Source organism: Bactrocera tryoni, chromosome 2 (assembly GCF_016617805.1).
Source record: "Bactrocera tryoni isolate S06 chromosome 2, CSIRO_BtryS06_freeze2, whole genome shotgun sequence".
Lineage (NCBI taxonomy): Eukaryota > Metazoa > Arthropoda > Insecta > Diptera > Tephritidae > Bactrocera > Bactrocera tryoni.
Window position 1 is genome coordinate 38,626,423 of NC_052500.1, and position 19,211 is coordinate 38,645,633.

Sequence of the window (19,211 nt, forward strand, 5' to 3'; positions counted from 1 at the left end):
TAAAAGTTTTCTAGACATCTCAAATTAGATCTATAAAACAAATAAATGAAAAAAATAAAAAAAAAATAAAAAAGATACATACATAAAAATATAAAATTAGAGTAAGCTCACTGGTGGCCACTTGGACCCAATATGTATTTTAACATTCTGGGACAATGTGACCACCGGTGGTCACAAAAAAAAAAAACAGGAAAAAACAACAAAAATGCATTTGGTTTATCAAAAATAAATATCACAAAGTCACCTCACTCGCAAAAATCAATAAAACTAAGTAAACAAATTTTGGTCCCAGCTTGTCAACTAAAGCACAACCCTTCGTCAGCATGCGGCCCACCGGTGTAGAAAAAAATGACCACCGGTGGGCACGCGGGGCTCTAAGTGTTAAAAGAGGCGCTGCTGCCTGCATTTAATATTGAGAAGCAACGTGTTCTAGGTTTTGGCAATTATAATCAAATTTAATTTTGCATTTTGCAAAAAAAAATTAACAGAAAACAATTTGTAGTTTATTGAGTTTTTATGTTTTTTTTTGTTTTCCTGCTTTACATTATTGAACTTTTATTCATTATTTAAAAAAGTAATAAATATTTGAATTAAAATTTGATGAAAAAATTTAAAAAAAAATCATAATTTACGCAAAATTAATTTAAAAATGAATTTTTATACTCTTTTTCATTTTGCAAAGAATTAATGGACAAATTGTATTTGACATAGATTTAAAGGTTATGTTATGTATTAATGTCGCAATTAAAATATTTAGTATATGTAAACCATTTAAAGCTCTAATGAATATGTGAAGATTACAACAGCAGAAGTCAGTAAGCTCTTTTCTTGACTCATAGCATCGTAGCTCATACATATGGGTGTATTTATTTCGTACAAAAACAGCAACAGTTTAACTGAATAGCGTATACAAAATATGTATATGTATTAACATTTTACCCGACTTCGTAATTTACGAACACTCATTGACACACGGAGCCAAACAAAAGCGCGTTGATTGCAGCTGCGGGGTCTTAGTCAATAAAGAAGAACGCAGTGTGTCGCACAAGTATAGCTTATCGAATAATTCAATTCAATTCCCATTTGGAAAAACGCTCAGAACGTCACTCAATTATTCGAAATACTAGTTTGTTTATTGCAATTTCAAGTTGCTATTCTATTAGAGGTACAAAGACCGTTGGCCTCAGTATTTTGCATATTGAGTACGAATATTTTTAGTTGAGCTCGTTTTGAATGTATACTTAATCGAAGTTTACAGAGGCATTTCTTTTTACAATCGTCCAAAGTATTTATTGTATGGGAATAGCTAGTTAATGTGCACCGCACGATAAGAATTCGAGTATTTTTATTGATAAACGAATTTAAAAAAAAAAGTTAACCCTCTGATATTTCAAACGAGATGACCAACCTAAAACAAGAAGATTGGAGAGTATCAAAAATATTGAGAAAATACCCAGTATATCGCGAAAAACTGATCAAGACATGTGAGGGGTAAGTTTATTGAGAAATAAAGTTATAGTGCTGAAAAACCAATGAATTTTGGACAATCTAACTAGTAAATTTATAATATGTGACCTGGTCTACGGAAAGGGGGCTTAGGTGTCAAAAAAAAGGAGAACAATTAATGAGATAACGAGAACCTGACGATTATTTTTAACAGCTTTTGCCAGAAAACTAGTTTTCGCACGTTAGCTCCCTTTTCGTAGACCAGGTCACATATTATCATCATCTCTAGCACTGTTATTTTTATCATAACTATTTCTAAATATTTAATATCAAGTAGTGTTATATGAACAAACTTAGTATTTTCTTATTCTTTTTTTTATTTTAAACAATTCTTATTTAATTTTAATTCTGGAAACAGCTGTAAGCACGAGTTATATTTTATTATCACTCAACGAACAAGTGAAAACACTTTTATTTTAATGTTTAACTTATAAAGGTTGGTCTGTGGAATATGTGCTCTTGTGTTGTTGTGAAAGTGTTCGGTAACTTTAATCAAATCTGAATTAATACTGATTTTCTATACCGTTATATCGCGCTCAAAACACGAGTATGGCTGAAAGTGGTATAAAAAATAGATCAATGTTGGGCATCAGAGCTTATCCCTTGATATTTGCACTGCTTAATATGAACTCAGCGTTTCGTATATGATATATGTATGTACATATGTATATAAGTTTAGTTTACAAAATAAAAATTCACCATCTTCAATACCTTCAAACGATTTATGTTTTATCAGTTTTTAATTTTGAATTTGGTTTTAAAAATTTAATATTCATTTTCAAATCCCACCTATCTTGGATAAAAATCAGATTTTCAATTTTATTTTTGAATTCTACTATTCGAAACTCTGGTTATATGTTAATTAACCTTACCCTTGCCTAGTAAGCCAAAGTTGACATTAATGTGAAAAGTGTATTAGTTAGTCAAATCTGAAAAATGTGTTAGCTCTTAAAAAAAAGTTACATAATAATATTGAATTAAAAAAAGAAATGAAATTATTGCTCTTGAAAGCAAATCCATAAATTGTACGTACATATATACATAGGTAAGTAGATTTAAAAGTTAAATAATGGACTGGAGCTAATCGAGCTAGTAATACGAGTATACAGGTACAAAGTAGCAAAGTGAGTGTTTAATGGTTTGTTTCAGCATTAATTTTAACTTCTAAACGTCATTTTCTTGTAAAAGCTTAATTAATTTCATTCATTAGAATAAAAGAATCAATATAACTGTATTATATCGTAATAAATAACAGGTTCCTAAATAAAACGCAATTTCTTAAATAGAAATGTGCATTTTTGAGTTTAACTTTATACAAATTTAATACCCGCTAATCTGCCGGTTTGAAACCGCAATTCGATTTGGAATAGCTTTCGACAGCAATAAAAAATAATGCTTAGAAATGCTAACAAATCAAGTTGAATTATTCTTAATACCAGTAAATAGATAAAAACAAAAACATGCCCAAAAATGTAAGATTAATTATTTGTGTATTATGCCAACATACTAAAATGTTTATAGTGAAGAGAGTTTCGAAATAAAATGTAATATTCCTCAATTGCACTTTTCGGTTTTATAACACCAGAGTTGCTTTCGTAAACGCAATAATGCAATCCTTTGAAGTTTATGAATGGTCCCGTACATTGTCCTAATAATAATATAAATAACTAAATGAAATGAAAAATAAATAAAATTAAATAACAATTAAAATTCAATAAATAACATATATGTAATTTAATATAAATTACTTATTTCATACGCATGAAATAGAGCTATCATGCCTTAATGAATACTTCCCCAAATTAATGCAATGGTGTTTACGAATACTATGCATTGCATGTTTGCTTTGCATATTGCGTTTACGTAAGCGATTCAGTGAAAGTCATTTTGCAATTGGGATGTTAGAGGCTGTTCCTTGCAAATTTTGTGTTTATAAACCCGAAAATATTAGTAAAAATTATATAGCACGTATCATCTTTAGTGTTGTATTTAGTTATGGAGTGTAAAGGTCAAACCACCACCATTTACTAAAATGAAAAATAGCTGTAATTTTTGAGCTCAAATTCGTAATCAGGACACTGCAAATACCCCACAGACCTCTTAGCACATCAGTCGCGAATTTTTCCTTCAGATTTATTGAGAAGTGCAATGAAATGTGTGGTGTTTGTATTCTTGTTATATAACACGAGTGATATTTTACTAATGTCTACCATCAAAGCAGGAAGGTGGGAAGTGCTATTTAACGGAGCACCAACCTTTGGGTACTTTCGCAATTTTTATGAAACTAAAAATTTTGAAAATATTCTGTTATGTATAAAATTTATTTTTTTTTTTGTAATCTTGTGAAGTAATGTGCGTTTTTAATGTAACTAAATTGTCAACCATTTCAACTCATTTTTGACATCAAATTAGCTAAAGCAATAAAAAGTGATAGATTCTTGACTTAAACTTATTTACAGTAAAATGTGTTTTTTGCACCGTCTTTTTTACACGATTGAAATAACAAGGTTTGCCAAGAAGAAATTTTAAATTTTTTTACACGTTATTTTTGATTTAACACGAATTCATACATTTTTTTTTTTAATTTTTTACTTGATTTTCTGCCATGTTGGCAACTCTACTACACGGCTTGTTTAACTCTTAAGGTCATCTCGTGACCTTTTTATGTTATTTTTGCTTATATTTCATAAAAGGCACAACATTTTGGGATTTCCTTTTACGAATTCCTGCATTGAGTGAAATCGCTTTGAAAAAGTGCAAAATATTTTTTATAATTTGATAAAAAATGGCAGAATCAAAACTAAGCATAATACAGACAATAATGGAAGACATTATGGATATTGATAAGTATAGTGATTTTGAGGACGATGAGAATGTATTGGAAGAATTGCCAGGTGGCGAATCATCTGAAAAGTATGGTACATTGCTAGTGAAGAAGAAGACAGTATTGCTGAAGCTGATATAAGTAACATTCCCGTGTACTTTTCAAAGCAGCAACCAATAGCACTAGAGCCAGAACAGAAAATATAATTCGGCCCCGGTAACAGTATATTCAATTCAGCGAATATCAAATATAAAAGAAACATTTGACCTGTGCTAAAGTTCACCAACATCGAGGACGCTAAAAATCGGAGAGAAATAGAAACCAATTGATGAAATAGAATTTAATGGATTTTTGGGTATTTTGTTATTAGGAGGTACTTCAAATGGCATATTTATTCAATATGTACTTGCTAAAATACATATAATTTAGAAACAGGCGTTTATCGGTCGCAGTCTTTGAGATGAAGTTCATGGTCGTTTAATATTTTGCGTTGTAATGTCCCTTACAAGGTTTTCGGAAGTAACTTGTGTGCTGAGGTTCGTTAACAGAGATAATCGCAGAGCGAGAGTATATGATAAACTTGCTCCAATTCGGGATTTTTACGAGAAAAGGGTAGCTACTACTGTTTATTTCCTATGAAAACTTAACAGTCGATGAGCGTTTAATTTCTTTTAGAGGCAGATGCTCATTCTTAGCTTACATGCTAAGCAAGCCAAGTAAACACGGGATAAAGGCATGGGTAGCAGTGGGTATGAATGACGAAATATAACAAACAGATAACTTTTTTACAACTCGAGATTTGGCATTACTTTTACTGAATAATAATATGACATTGATGGGCACTATGAGAAATAATAAGACGTTTCTTCTTTGATGGATATCATCATTGTTCAACACATTCCTATAAAGTATACTTGAAAAATGGTTAGTGAATTGAGCACTCTTTATCATAACAAAAATCTTATTGAAAACCATCCCAAGAAGTTGCAGGAAACAAAATATTTTTATAATTCTACAAAATCTGAAGCAGACATAATTGACCAATTAGTAGAAACATATACCTACATGCAAGAGACAAACTAATCGTTGTCCCTTAGCTGTCTTCTCGAGTATTGTGGATGTTTGTGGATGTTTCGGCGCTAAATGGCTAAGTTTTATGGACAGAAATTCACTCTAATTGGAATGCGTCAAAACATACTATATAAGCGAAAATTTTCTCAAAAACTTGGCCTATACCTTGTTCAGGGTGAAATAACTCGTAGAAAACACGTACCTAATCAAGTAAGGAAGGGCTAAGTTCGGGTGTCACCGAACATTTTATACTCTCGCATGATAAAGTGATAATCGAGATTTCATTATCCGTCATTTACATATTTTTCAAATACCGTATTAGTGTAAAGTTTTATTCCGCTATCATCATTAGTTCCTAATGTATATTATACATTAACATTTTATACTCTCGCATGATAAAGTGATAATCGAGATTTCATTATCCGTCATTTACATATTTTTCAAATACCGTATTTGTGTAAAGTTTTATTCCGCTATCATCATTAGTTCCTAATGTATATACAGAGAAGTCATCAGATGGAATTCAAAATAGCATTATATTGGAAGAAGGCGTGGTTGAGAACCGATTTCACCAATATTTCGTACATGTCATCAGGGTGTTAAGAAAGTATTATATACCGAATTTCATTGAAATCGGTAAAATAGTTCCTGAGATATGGTTTTTGGTCCATAAGTGGGCGATGCCACGCCCATTTTCAATTTTTAAAAAAAGTCTGGGTGCAGCTTCTTTCTGCCATTTCTTCCGTAAAATTTAGTGTTTCTTACGTTTTTTGTTAGTTGGTTAACGTTCGTGGTTATTATTCGATTTCTTCCATTTTTGAACTGTATATGAAAATGCCTGAAGGAAACGACTCTATAGAGTTTGGTTGACGTAGCTATAGTAGTTTCCGAGATATGTACAAAAACTTAGTAGGGGGCGGGGCCACGCCCACTTTTCCAAAAAAATTACGTCCAAATATGCCCCTCCCTAATGCGATCCTTTGTGCCAAATTTCACATTAATATCTTTATTTATGGTTTAGTTATGACACTTTATATGTTTTCGGTTTTCGCCATTTCGTGGGCGTGGCAGTTGGCCGATTTTGCCCATCTTCGAACTTAACCTTCTTATGGAGCCAGGGAATACGTGTACCAAGTTTCATCGTGATATCTCAATTTTTACTCAAGTTACAGCTTGCACGGACGGACCAGTTGTCGGCTGGTATTGTCAGGAATGTCTGGGCAGAAGCAGAATAGACAAGTTACTTCGGCGGATGTTGCTCTAAAAAAGAGAGAACCAATTCAGCGAGCCACCTGCACATTCATTTATATTCAAAAAATCTAAGAAATGTTAAGAACAAAATAAAATTATAATCAATACAACTATGAAATGTTAAAAACATGAGAGTTTCATTCAACAATCAATAATTTCTGGGTCAGCTCTTAGTTCAAAAACTATTTCATATAGTCAAAATTCTACTTTGGAGAAGACTTAAAAACATTTGGCGTTATGGATTTAAGATTAATAGGAAAAAAAATTCCCACAGATGGGAAGATTATTAAAGAGAAAGCACTTAGAATATACAAACGACTTCGTGAGTTAGAACCATCAGTAACCCATCAGGGAACTAATAAAATTTTTTTGAAGGCAAGTCATGGATAGCTGGCAGGTTTTTTGAAAAGACACGAGTTTCAAGAGGACAGATATACTTCAGAAAATTCATAGGAAAATCTCAAAAGACATCTGGTGGCTTTAAAGCAGCCAAAGATCGTGTGACCCTCTTGCTTTGCAGTAACGCATCTGTCGATAAAATGTTGACGCCGCTCTTAATCAACAAGTCCCTTATGCCAAGAGCTTTAAGAGGAAAGAACATTAAGCAACTTCCAGTTCATGTTATGGCGAATAAAAAGCATGGATTACAGTTAATATATTTAAAGATTGGTATAATAACTGTATTTGTTCCTGAAGTCCAGAAATATATGACACAAAAAGGTTTAGAATTCAAAATACTTTTCCTTGTTGATAATGCACCTAGCCATCCAGTGCTGGTACATTCGATTTAGTTGCTGCTTTTGCCGCCTAATACCACTTTTCTGACTCAGTCACTCGACCAGGGTATTATAGCAGCATTTAAAATGTACTACATCAAGTAAAATTTAAGATATACTTTAGATACAGTGGAAGAAAACAATTTGAGTGTTATGGAAGCATGGAAAAAGTTTAATATTTTGGATTGCATTACACATGTGTCCTTTGCCATCCAATAATTACGGCAATCAGCTTTAAACGCTTGTTCAAAGTTCAACTTCAGTGGTGCAAAGATCAGAAATTTGTTCTGAGATTATAAGTATTTCAAATAATATAGGTAGCGATGGGTTTGACAAGATTCAAACGGCTAACATCGATGAATTAATGCAAGAAGGTCCCATTGATGATGACGACTTAATTGAAATTATGGATATCAATAAAAATAAAGATGTCAATATTGACATCTCAGGTTTTAACGGCTAATTAAATTCGTGAGGGCTTAAAACTCGCTACAAGTTTGGAACAATATTTTCTTGCTCATGATCCTGACATTCATTATCAGTGTTCAAAGTGTACGGACGTGTTTTTGAATTCGCGCCGTGATTCTGATTTTTGCAAAAAGCAAGCAAACAATAATAATAAATAAAAACAAACAAACAAATAAAAAACAGTGCACAGAAACTTTTAATAATAAACATTCACAAATAGTGCGCAAAACAAATATATAAAAACAAAACAAAAAAACAAACAATAATAAGTGCTTTGCAGCGAAGGAAAATAAAATGGAAGGTGAGAATGTGTCAAGCAAAAAAGGGCCATCAGTTCAGACTGGTATTGATCGCTACATTAATGTAAAAAGGAAATTCAGTCCTATTAAAACAGCGGTCAAAACCAAAAAATTTCAAGCAGGCACGCCAAACAGTAAAAAGCCAGAAATTCTTAATGGCAACAGATTTTCCTTATTAAGCAAAGAGCCTAACGACGAAGCAAAGGGTACCACCACGGTCGTGAATGCCAAACCCCCTACAATTTATTTGCGTGAGCGTAACTCAAATGCGCCTGTTTCCAAAATGAGCAATATAATAGGCACAAACAATTGCAATTTTCACATTGTGCCCTTGAAAAAAAGTAACATAGATAAAACAAAAATTCAAACATACACTGAAAAAAGTTTCATGGATATTGTAAAATTCCTATCAAATAATAACAAGAATTGCTACTCTTACCAACTGAAGAGCTCAAAAGGCCTAGTTGCTGTCATAAAAGGTATAGAGTCTTCGGTAGACTCTAACGACGTTAAAGAAGCACTAGAAGAAGGTGGTTTTAGCATTAAATCAGTAGTAAATATTTTTAACAGGAACAAAGTCACACAACCAATGTACAAAATAGAATTGATGCCAGATTCTAACAAATTAAAGAAAAATGAAATACACCCGATTTACAATTTAAAATATCTTATCCATCGCGGAATCACCGTTGAGGAACCACACAAGAGAAATGGTCCAGTACTATGTACAAACTGCTAAGAGTATGGACACACGAAAGCATATTGCACTCTACGAAGTGTCTGTGTAGTATGTGGTGATCTACATCCTACTTCAAAATGTACTTTTAAAAAAGAGGATTTAAATAAAAAGTGCAGCAATTGTGGAGGAAATCACACTGCTAACTATAGGGGTTGCCCTGTATACAAAGATTTAAAATCGAAGTTGTCACAGGGCATCCAAGCACGTCGTAACCAAATGATGAATATTCCATCTAATGAAAATATTAAAATCCCCGTCCATATTTCAAATCCAGCAAATCTTAAAGACAATGCCACACAAGGGAGTTACGCAAACGTGGTGAAAGGCAATACTACACAAATGCAATTGCCTCAAAACCTACCATATGGAAGCGTTGAAACTATGATTTTAAACCTTACCCAACGTATGACACAATTTATGGCTTCAATGCAAAATATGATTCAAGAGATAATCAAATCACAAAACCAAATGTTGCAAACTTTTTTAAGTAAAAAATAAGTGTATTGAACATTTGTTCATGGAATGCTAACGGTGTTAACCAACATAAATTGGAACTTATTAGATTTCTGAATGAAAATAGTATCGATGTAATGCTATTGTCAGAAACTCATCTTACGAAGAAAAACAATTTCTTTATACCAGGATTTAGACTCTATGTTAAAAACCACCCAGATGGAAAGGCACATGGAGGAACAGCAGTGTTGGTTAAAAAACGGTTAAATCACCACACATCAGAATCTTATGCCACAGCGCAATTACAAGCTACAACAATAACTATAAAAAATCGCTGCGGGGACTTAAATCTGACGGTCATATACTGTCCACCTTGGTTTAAAATTACAGACATCCAATTCAAAGACTTGTTTGGAACAAAACCAATAACCTTGACATAATATATACTGGTAAGCCGACATATTGGCTTAGTGATCGTAAGAAAATACCAGATTTAATTAATTTTGCTGTAACCAAAAATATAGATAAATCGCAGATAAAACCTGATACATGTACTGACCTATCTTCTGATCACTCTCCTGTACTAATAAATTTATGTGAACTACCCATATTCGTTAATCCAAAAGTGGGTTTAACTTCTCATAAAACGAATTGGCTAAAATATAAAAAATACGTGAGTAGCCACATTAATCTTGAGTACAAAATAAATACAGGAAGAGATATTGACGAAAGCATAGAAGAACTTAATGATATAATAACTAAAGCAGCTGTCTTAGCAACACCAAACAAAAACTGTAAGCCGCTTGGTGCCAAAAAAATTACTAACAGAGAAATAGAAAAGCTTGTAAACGAAAAAAAAGCGTGCAAGGCGTGAATGGCAGATAAATCGCTCCCCTTCCACTCAGCTTCAATTGAAATCAGCTGCACATAAATTAAAAAAAGCGCTTGAACGTGAGGAAGAAGTTAATACCGAAATGTATATAAAGAAGCTGTGTCCAAATTCAAGCAAGCAAAATTCTCTTTTTTGGAAAGCCCAAAAGTCCCTGAAGCCACCAACTAACTCCAACATGCCTATACGAGACATGGGCGGAGATTGGGCTCGAAGTGACGAGGAAAAAGCTAATTGTTTTGCAAATCACTTAGAAAAGGTATCTCAACCAAATTGCCCAAAGAACAACTTCGAGTTGTCCAGCCTACCCAACACAGTTAACGAGTCACTCGAGTCATTTAAGACTTCACCTACTGAAATTATTAGAATAATAAAAGAACTTAAACCAAAAAAGTCACCAGGACATGATAATATTACCCCAAAAATGCTAATTGAGTTACCAAATATTGCTGTAGAAGTGCTCTCTTTGCTCTTCAGTGCAATTCTTAATCTCGGATACTATCCTAATTCATGGAAAAAGTCGCAGATTATCTTGATAGATAAACCTGGGAAAGACTTAACACAGCCGCCTTCATACAGACCAATCAGTCTTCTACCCTGTCTTTCTCAAATATTTGAAAAAGTCTTACCATCAAAGATGTCTCCTTTCCTCCACAAAACTAATATAATACCAACGCAACAATTCGGGTTTCGTGAAAACATAGCACGGTGGAGCAAGTAAATAGAATTACTAACGAAATAAGAAAAGCATTTGAGCACATAGAGTACTGTTCAGCTTTATTTCTAGACGTGGCTCTGGCGTTTGATAAGGTGTGGCATGAAGGCCTTTTGTTTAAGATTAAAAACATTCTACCATTAGAATTGTATAAAACATTAGAGTCTTATTTAAAAAAGAGACAATTTATGGTAAATGTGGGAGATTTCATATCTGACGAACGACAGATAAGGGCTGGTGTACCACAGGGCAGTGTTTTAGGCCCAACTCTATACATCATATATACAGCAGATCTTCCAACAGCTAATAATGTATTAACTTCCACTTTTGCGGATGACTCAGATATAGTGAGCCGTAACAAATGCCACATTTTAGCATCACGAATATTAGCGAAGCATTTAAGTTCTGTCGAAGAGTGGCTTGCGAACTGGCGTATAAACGTGAATGAACAGAAGTGTAAGCACATTACATTTTCGCTAAGACCTAAAATGTGTCCGGCAGTAAAAATGAACAATATTTTAGTACCCCAAGCAAACGAAGTAACTTATCTTGGTATTCACCTAGATAGAAGTCTTACGTGGAAAAAACACATATCTACTAAAATAACTTGCATGAAGATAAGAGCTGCAAATTTAAATTGGCTTTTAAATAAAAACTCCAAACTTAGCCAAGACAACAAAATGCTTTTATATAATGCGGTCATAAAGCCGATTTGGATGTATGGCATTCAACTGTGGGGTACGACCTGTGCAACTAATATTGATCTAATACAAAGGTTCCAATCAAAAATGCTTAGAACAATCACGTGTTCGCCATGGTACACTCGTAATGAAAATATCCATAAAGACCTTGGTATTTCTATGCTAAGGAAAAACGTTTTGTTTTTTTTTATTTATATCGACGAAGAAGTGGAGGAGGTGTGTTTGATCGCGGGAATGTACCAAAGCATTAGCCAAAGGGTTTGGGTGATCTCGGAGTTTAGATATATATTTAATTCTTCTGTCTTCTACTTCTTTCTTTCTTCTTCTCCTTCTTAATTGGCGTAGACACCGCTTACGCGATTATAGCCGAGTTAACAGCGCGCCAGTCGTTTCTTCTTTTCGCTACGTGGCGCCAATTGGATATTCCAAGCGTAGCCAGGTCCTTCTCCACCAGGTCCTTCCAACGGAGTGGAGGTCTTCCTTTTCCTCTGCTTGCCCCGGCGGGTACTGCGTCGAATACTTTCGGAGCTGGAGTGTTTTCGTCCATTCGGACAACATGTCCTAGCCAGCGTAGCCGCTGTCTTTTAATTCGCTGAACTATGTCAATGTCGTCATATATCTCATACAGCTCATCGTTCCATCGAATGCGATATTCGCCGTGGCCAACGCGCAAAGGACCGTAAATCTTTCCCAGAACTTTTCTCTCGAAAACTCACAACGTCAACTCATCAGTTGTTGTCATCGTCCAAGCCTCTGCACTATATAGCAGGACGAGAACTATGAGTGACTTAAAGAGTTTTGTTTTTGTTCGTCGAGAGAGGACTTTACTTCTCAGTTGCCTACTCAGTCCGAAGTAGCACCTGTTGGCAAGAGTTATCCTGCGTTGGATTTCCAGGCTGACATTGTTGGTGGTGTTTGCACTGGTTCCCAAATATCTATAACTATCTACAAGTTCAAAGTTATGACTGTCAACAAGTCGCGAGTGCGACGACTGTTTGTTTGATGACAGGAGATATTTCGTTTTGCCCTCGTTCACTTCCAGATCCATTTGCCTTGCTTCCTTGTACAGTCTGAAGAAAGCACAACTAACGGCGCGGGTGTTGAGGCCGACGATATCAATATCATCGTACCTACCGCTTAAACAAAGATTTATGTACTGTATAGTGAATGATTAGAGTTAAAGCACTTATTTTTTTCGAATAACGCCGGAGTAATTTAAGGTGTTACAAATAAGAGTTAGATGAACACACCTATTACACCCAATGCAACAATGTTGAGATATTATAAAAGAAAATGCAGACAAAGTGGTTTTTTATCGACACTGTAAACGTATCGGTAGAAGAGTCACCGTTGGGCTGTATATCCGAAATAGTAAAGAAAAATGTAAAATAGTTGGAAAGTTATAAGTTCCACATTGGATCTAATGAAAACAAATAATTCGAATTTATTTTTTTTTAACAGCTGGATAGCAGCCAAACAAAAGGACGATGCAGCAGAAGGCTTATGGCGTATCAAAGATGAACTTTATGACCTTACCGAGTTTATACCAAGTCATCCAGGTGGATCATTCTGGTTGGAATGGACAAAGGGCACCGATATAACCGAAGCATTTGAATCGCATCATATATCAAAGACGCCAGAAAATATGTTAGCCCAATTTCATGTTCGCAGTACTTCAAAACCGCGCAATTACAAGTTAACACTACACGATAATGGTTTCTATAGAGTGCTCAAGTCGCGAGTGCGTGATAAGCTGAAAAATGTGGATCATTCCCCTGAACGACGAACAGATGTATAATTTTGTATAGTTCTTCAGAAAGACTTTAATTTAACTCAATTTTTTTTATCCTTAGGTTATACACTTTGGTCTCTTGCTATCTACTTTTGCATTGGCTTTCGCCTGCTCGTATACTGGCTATGTAATATACGAATTACTCGCAGGCCTTTCCCTCTCATGGCTAACTATTGCTACGCACAACTACCTGCATCGTAAGGACAATTGGCAGATGTATACTTTTAACTTTTCGCTTATGAATTTTTGTAACTGGCGCATTTTGCATGTTATGTCTCATCATGTCTACCCGAACTCCTTAATTGACCTCGAGATGTCTCTTTTTGAACCTTATCTTTGTTGGTGGCCAAACTCACAACTTCATACAAAATGGTTTCGTGTTCTTAGCGTCGCCATACAACCTATTGTTTATACGTTTATATTTCCTTTCCAGATAATATTGAGGTAAAAAACGCATTGCTCATAAATATTATATCTCATACAATTAATTTGAAAATTTTACTATTCATATATAGAATTACCGTTTCCGTACTAAGAAAGAATATTTTATTTTGGCACGACATGATCGGATTTATATTGCCGTTGTTTATGATGTTTGTAGCACAAGTGCCTATTTTGACTGTACTCAGACAATGGGTGGTCATCATTGGTCTCGCAAGTTTAATTTTTGGCGTAATTGGTTTGAATGCCGGACATCATGGCCCAAAAATTTTTCATGATGGCGATGCAAGTCGTGAAGACCGAGATTGGGGTCTTTATCAATTGGACACAATAATCGACCGTAGTGATATCAAAGGTTCGCAGTTTTTGGTGTTAACGCATTTTGGGGATCATTTTCTACATCATTTATTTCCGACATTGGATCATGGCATACTTCCACAACTCTATCCGGTGCTTTATGAAACTTTAGACGAATTCCAAGCACAATTGCGTGAATGCAACCATTGGCAGCATATAGTTGCTCAGAATAAACAGTTATTACGTACAAAGCCAAATCCTACCTCCTACTAGTGTTAATAAAAATAAGCGTGGATAGGAATTAGTAATTAATAAATAAATAAATTTCTATAAATGGATATTTATTTATATTTGGAACTTTATATACATATATTATATTATTGTTTTATTTATTCTGTATTCTGGTTTTTATGCATTCATACATATCTATATATGATGGATTAAAACACGTAATTTGCGTTATATATGGTAATGTAACAAAATAGAAGGAAGGAGTTCGTAAGGAGCTTTATGAGACCACTGCAAATTTTTTTTGCAAAATTCAAACTCAAAATTTTATAGCGGTCCGTTAGTTGGCACATGGGTTCGGCAAACTGAACTTAATATTGAACTCTAAAAATATTATTGAACCTAAAATCATAAGTGTGCGTTATTATATCCGGCAAGCCGAATCAGCATACGCCATAAACAGTCGCTTGTGACATAGGCAAGTGTCGGGTTACCGCTGCTGACCGCAGTGGCTGGGCAACGAACTTATCCGTCAGCAGAATGTTGCAATGTAAACAAAGTGCATCGCATCATTCATACATTTCACAAACAAAAAGTGCAATTCTTACGTGTTAAATAGTCCCCTCTCAAGCTCATCACCGTCTCCGGTTGTTTTGTAGTTGTTGATGGCCTTCCGTACTTCCTTTGATGTTTGTCTTCCTTTTATGATTTGCCAAACGATGATAAAGCCAATGCCAACAATACAGAGAAAGATGCCTGCTGCAAACCAAACGCAAATTGTGGTTATTCATCCTATGGAGTTGGGGCATGCTTAGCACTGGATCATGGCTGATAATGTTGAGTAGAGGTGACCCTGTCACGCCTGGCGATTTGTTTAAAACTTCGCATCGATTTACATATCTTGTGCCGTTGATTGTGGCAGAAGAGAGAAAAGTGACGAGATGTGTCCCGTTTGTAGTAATCTCCGGACCATCGTCTGTGCTAACTTTCGCAGTGCTCTCGTTGATAATAATAATACCGTCATCGACTTGTGTTATGGGCTTTAGATGGCTTAGCTGAGTGGGGCAAAGAGCTGTGTCTCCGGCGTACAGTGCTCGTGCGCAGGTGTCTTGCGCTGCGAGTTTACAGACGGCGGCATAGGTTGGTAGGTAGGTTGGTTGATAGGTAGGTCGTTACGCATTCATTTACCGCTAATACGTCATCGTTGCATTCGGCAATGGTATCATCTTGCAGCTATAGTGTGACGTATTGGTGTGCCACCGCGAAGATTTTCGAAAATTTTTTCGCCTACCTCAAATACCCTGTTTTTTCTATTCGGGTTGGATCTTTCAATGTTATCGTGCTGGGCTTTTGCAATTTTATTTTTGATGGCCTATATTCGTTGTCGATGGGTGTTTGGTCTGTGACCGAATGTACCGATTTTATGCGAATGTTGCTATTAGTATCAACTCGATTGATCGTCAGACATTTTTTGAAGGCGAAACGCTCTGGCTATGTCTGTGGGTGTACTATGAAAGCGTTCCACCTGGCCATTTGAGCAACTGTGTAGTGGTGGTGCGTTCACAATGTCGACGTCGTACCCGTTTTTCAACAGGGCCCTGATAGCTTTTGAATTAAAAGAAGCCTCGTTATCGCAGTAAATTGTCTTGGTCTCTGGGAATAAATTCAACAGCTGAAAAATTGGCGATTTTACATCCGTTATTGTGCGAGACGCCAGTGGCTGTACAACGGCGAATTTTGAGAATTTGTCAATGCAAGTAAGAAACATTTTTTTGTCAGTTGAAAAGATATCAATGTGGAGTATTTCTCCAGCGTATGGTGGAAACGGTGCCTCCCCAAGTATTTGTTTTTGGGATGCCCATCGTACTTTGCTTTAGTGCATATCTTACAATTTGTTACTACTTCATTGGCCAACTGGCCAGCCTGGCCGGCTATGTGCGCGCGGTTATGTTCGGTGATAACAATTTCCATTTGTTCGCTTTTATCTGTAATGTCGACAACGATATTTTTGCAGTGCTGGAATTTGGTTGGCGGGAAATTTAGCACCAAATCATGCTGTATACTGGCTAGTGTTGGTTGATCGCAGTGTATTGTGTTTAGTACTAATTTTGATTCTTCAAGAACGATTTGATTTTTGAAACAGTTTAAAGGCTTTTCTGTCGTTTCGATTGTGTAGGGCAACGAATTTTCGCTGTGAATTGTTGCAGCGTCTGACTGTATCTCGTTTTGTAAGGTGTTTAAACCTTACTGTGATAGGGCATCCGCCACATTGTTTTCTTTGCCTGGTCTGTAGAACACTTTTGCGATGTGTTTATCAAATAATTCCTTCCATCGTTTGATTTTTGCATTCGTGTTTCTATCTGAGACGACATAAGTAAGGGGCTGGTGATCAGTGAAAATATTTATTTATCTTGCGCCATAGAAGTAATTTTGTAATTTACCTAGAGCCCAGACAATAGCTAACAATTCTCGCTCATTCGTGGCGTAGTGTGTCTCGCTTTTCTTCAGCGTGCGTCAAACCATTGAAATGGGTCTGCCATCCGGTGGCGCCAGGACTGCACCAATGCCATCTATGGAGGCGTCAGTAGTTAGATCAAAGGGCTGCTTGAAATCTGGGTACATGAGTATGACATGTTCTGATGCCAGGATATTCCTCAGTCTTTCGAATGCATTACGTTGAGTTTCATCAAACTCAATCGTTACCTTTTTGGACATATGCTCGCTCACCGAACCATTTTCTCCTTTGAGAATGTTAGTTAAGGGCCTTCCTATTGCTGCGAAGTCCTTAATAAAACCCCTATAGTAACTAGCTAAACCAAGAAACGACCGCAGACTGAACAGATTTTCCGGCTCTTGTATCGCCCTGACCAGGGTCAGTTTTAGCCCCATTTTGGGTCACTAGAAAGCTCAAGAATTCGACGCTCTCTTTAAAGAACTTAGTTTTTTCTTGCGCTACTCTCATGTTTGCATCGGACAAGCATTTTAAGACCGTATCAATACGTTGCACATGGTCAGTTTAGTTTTTTGAAAAGATTATTACGTCATCTACATAAACATAACATATCTTTCTTATGTGCTCCCTCAGAATGTCATCGATGGCTCTTTGAAAAATGCTTCCGGCTGTTGTATGAGGACTTTGATGGTCTAATGATATCACCTTTAAGTAACTGTTTGATTTCGTTGTTTACAAAATTTGAAACTGCCATAAGGTAAGGGTACAGTTTGGAGTATATAGGCTCGCTGTCTATAGTGCGGATTGTAGCAATAACTAAGGTATTGAATTGTAACGCCTCATTAGAGGTCGAAAACACTTTTATTATTTTCAGTATCATGCTTTTGAATTCCTTTTTGATAGATGTAGGCACTATTATGTCATCCACATCTGTGAAGTTTATACTGTCACAGTAATGATACTGCAATTGCTCGGATCTGTTACTGTAATTAATGGTGTTGTTACGTAAGTTCAACACTATTTCTGCTCGCGTTAACAAGTCGAATCCTATAATTGCATCAAATGAGTTAAGTGTGTCTAGCATGACGTATGGGGAGATTCGGCCAAAAATTATCATAAGGCACTTACTAGTTACTTTGCTCGAACCATGTATCGAGCTTACGGTGAAAGGGCTTTCGACAGGAATTACTTCTTGTATTATGGGCTTAATGTAATTTTTCACCGCCCCTGTGTCAATTAATATTTTTATATTTTTCCCATCCAGCTGTCGCTTGATATATGATTCAGCCGAGAGCGTTCTCTAAAAAATGCAATGAGTCATTGTCGCATGATTCGCTATCATCTTCGATTTCGATTACAGCGGCTTCCGCGGACTTTTGATATTCTTTCGAATCTGGGGCGCTCTGAACAACCTTGTTCAATCGCTGCCGCCTTGGTCCTGTTGCCCTATCTGACGTATTGTACCTTTTTTGGACCTGTTCGCCACTAGTTTGGTGCTTTGGCCTGCCTAAAATTAGAAGATGAGTCAACTTCCATTGGCTCTGGGACTTGCCCATGTTCTTCTTTTTTGTTCTTATCTTGATAACTGTTGTTACCCTGCTGCCTTTTTAAAAAAGGGGTGTTCCTCTCACCATCACGTTCATTTTTATAGTTTCTGCTTTGTTTCGCGAGCGATCGATTTCTTTATTTTCCCGCGGCTGTTCTCTTTCCGCAATGGCTTTGGCGTATGATGCCGAAAACGTACTGCGCTCTATGCTCGACTCTGATACTCTGGCTAGCGCTTATGCAGACGCCTAATTTTTTTGACTGTGCCGGAAAAACAATAGCCTTAAGGGACTTTTTTAAGCCAGAAATGAAGGCGTGGAGTGCATCTGCCCTGAGCAATGGTTCGCCTCGTGTGACATTAAAATCTTGTTTGTATCTAAAGTCAACTTCCTTTCGACCTCATCATAATATTTCATGAGGCTTAATTCCCCCTGCCTAACCATTTCGAGGCCCTGACTAAATAGTCGTAGCGCAGTTTTATCTGCGTATGAGCAATCTAGCCGAGCTATGATTGCATCGAAATTAAGTACTGTGTTGTGAGACACTAGCATTGCCCTAGCTGTACCCCTTACTTTATTTCGGATGATTGTTACCGCTTGGTAATGCGTGCTGCTGCCATTAAATGATTTAAACAGCTCGTCCGCGTCTACGGCCGATTGCCTCCATGCCACGTACTCTTCAGACCCCCCGCTAAACTCGGGAATTGACTTAATTATATCGAGAGGAATATCGCATCTGATTTCTGGATTTACTGAAATTCTTTG

The 19,211-nt window shown here is 36.0% G+C and overlaps 1 protein-coding gene across 1 annotated transcript; it reads left to right on the forward strand.

Moving 5' to 3' along the window:
• The first annotated feature begins 1,014 nt into the window (after nucleotides 1-1,014).
• On the forward strand, nucleotides 1,015-14,557 carry LOC120769224 (cytochrome b5-related protein). Its single transcript, XM_040096120.1, has 4 exons — nucleotides 1,015-1,491; nucleotides 13,154-13,484; nucleotides 13,546-13,928; nucleotides 14,000-14,557. Exons 1-4 carry the CDS (start codon nucleotides 1,400-1,402, stop codon nucleotides 14,493-14,495), a joined length of 1,302 nt encoding a protein of 433 aa, XP_039952054.1. The 5' UTR covers nucleotides 1,015-1,399; the 3' UTR covers nucleotides 14,496-14,557.
• Nucleotides 14,558-19,211: the final 4,654 nt, after the last annotated feature.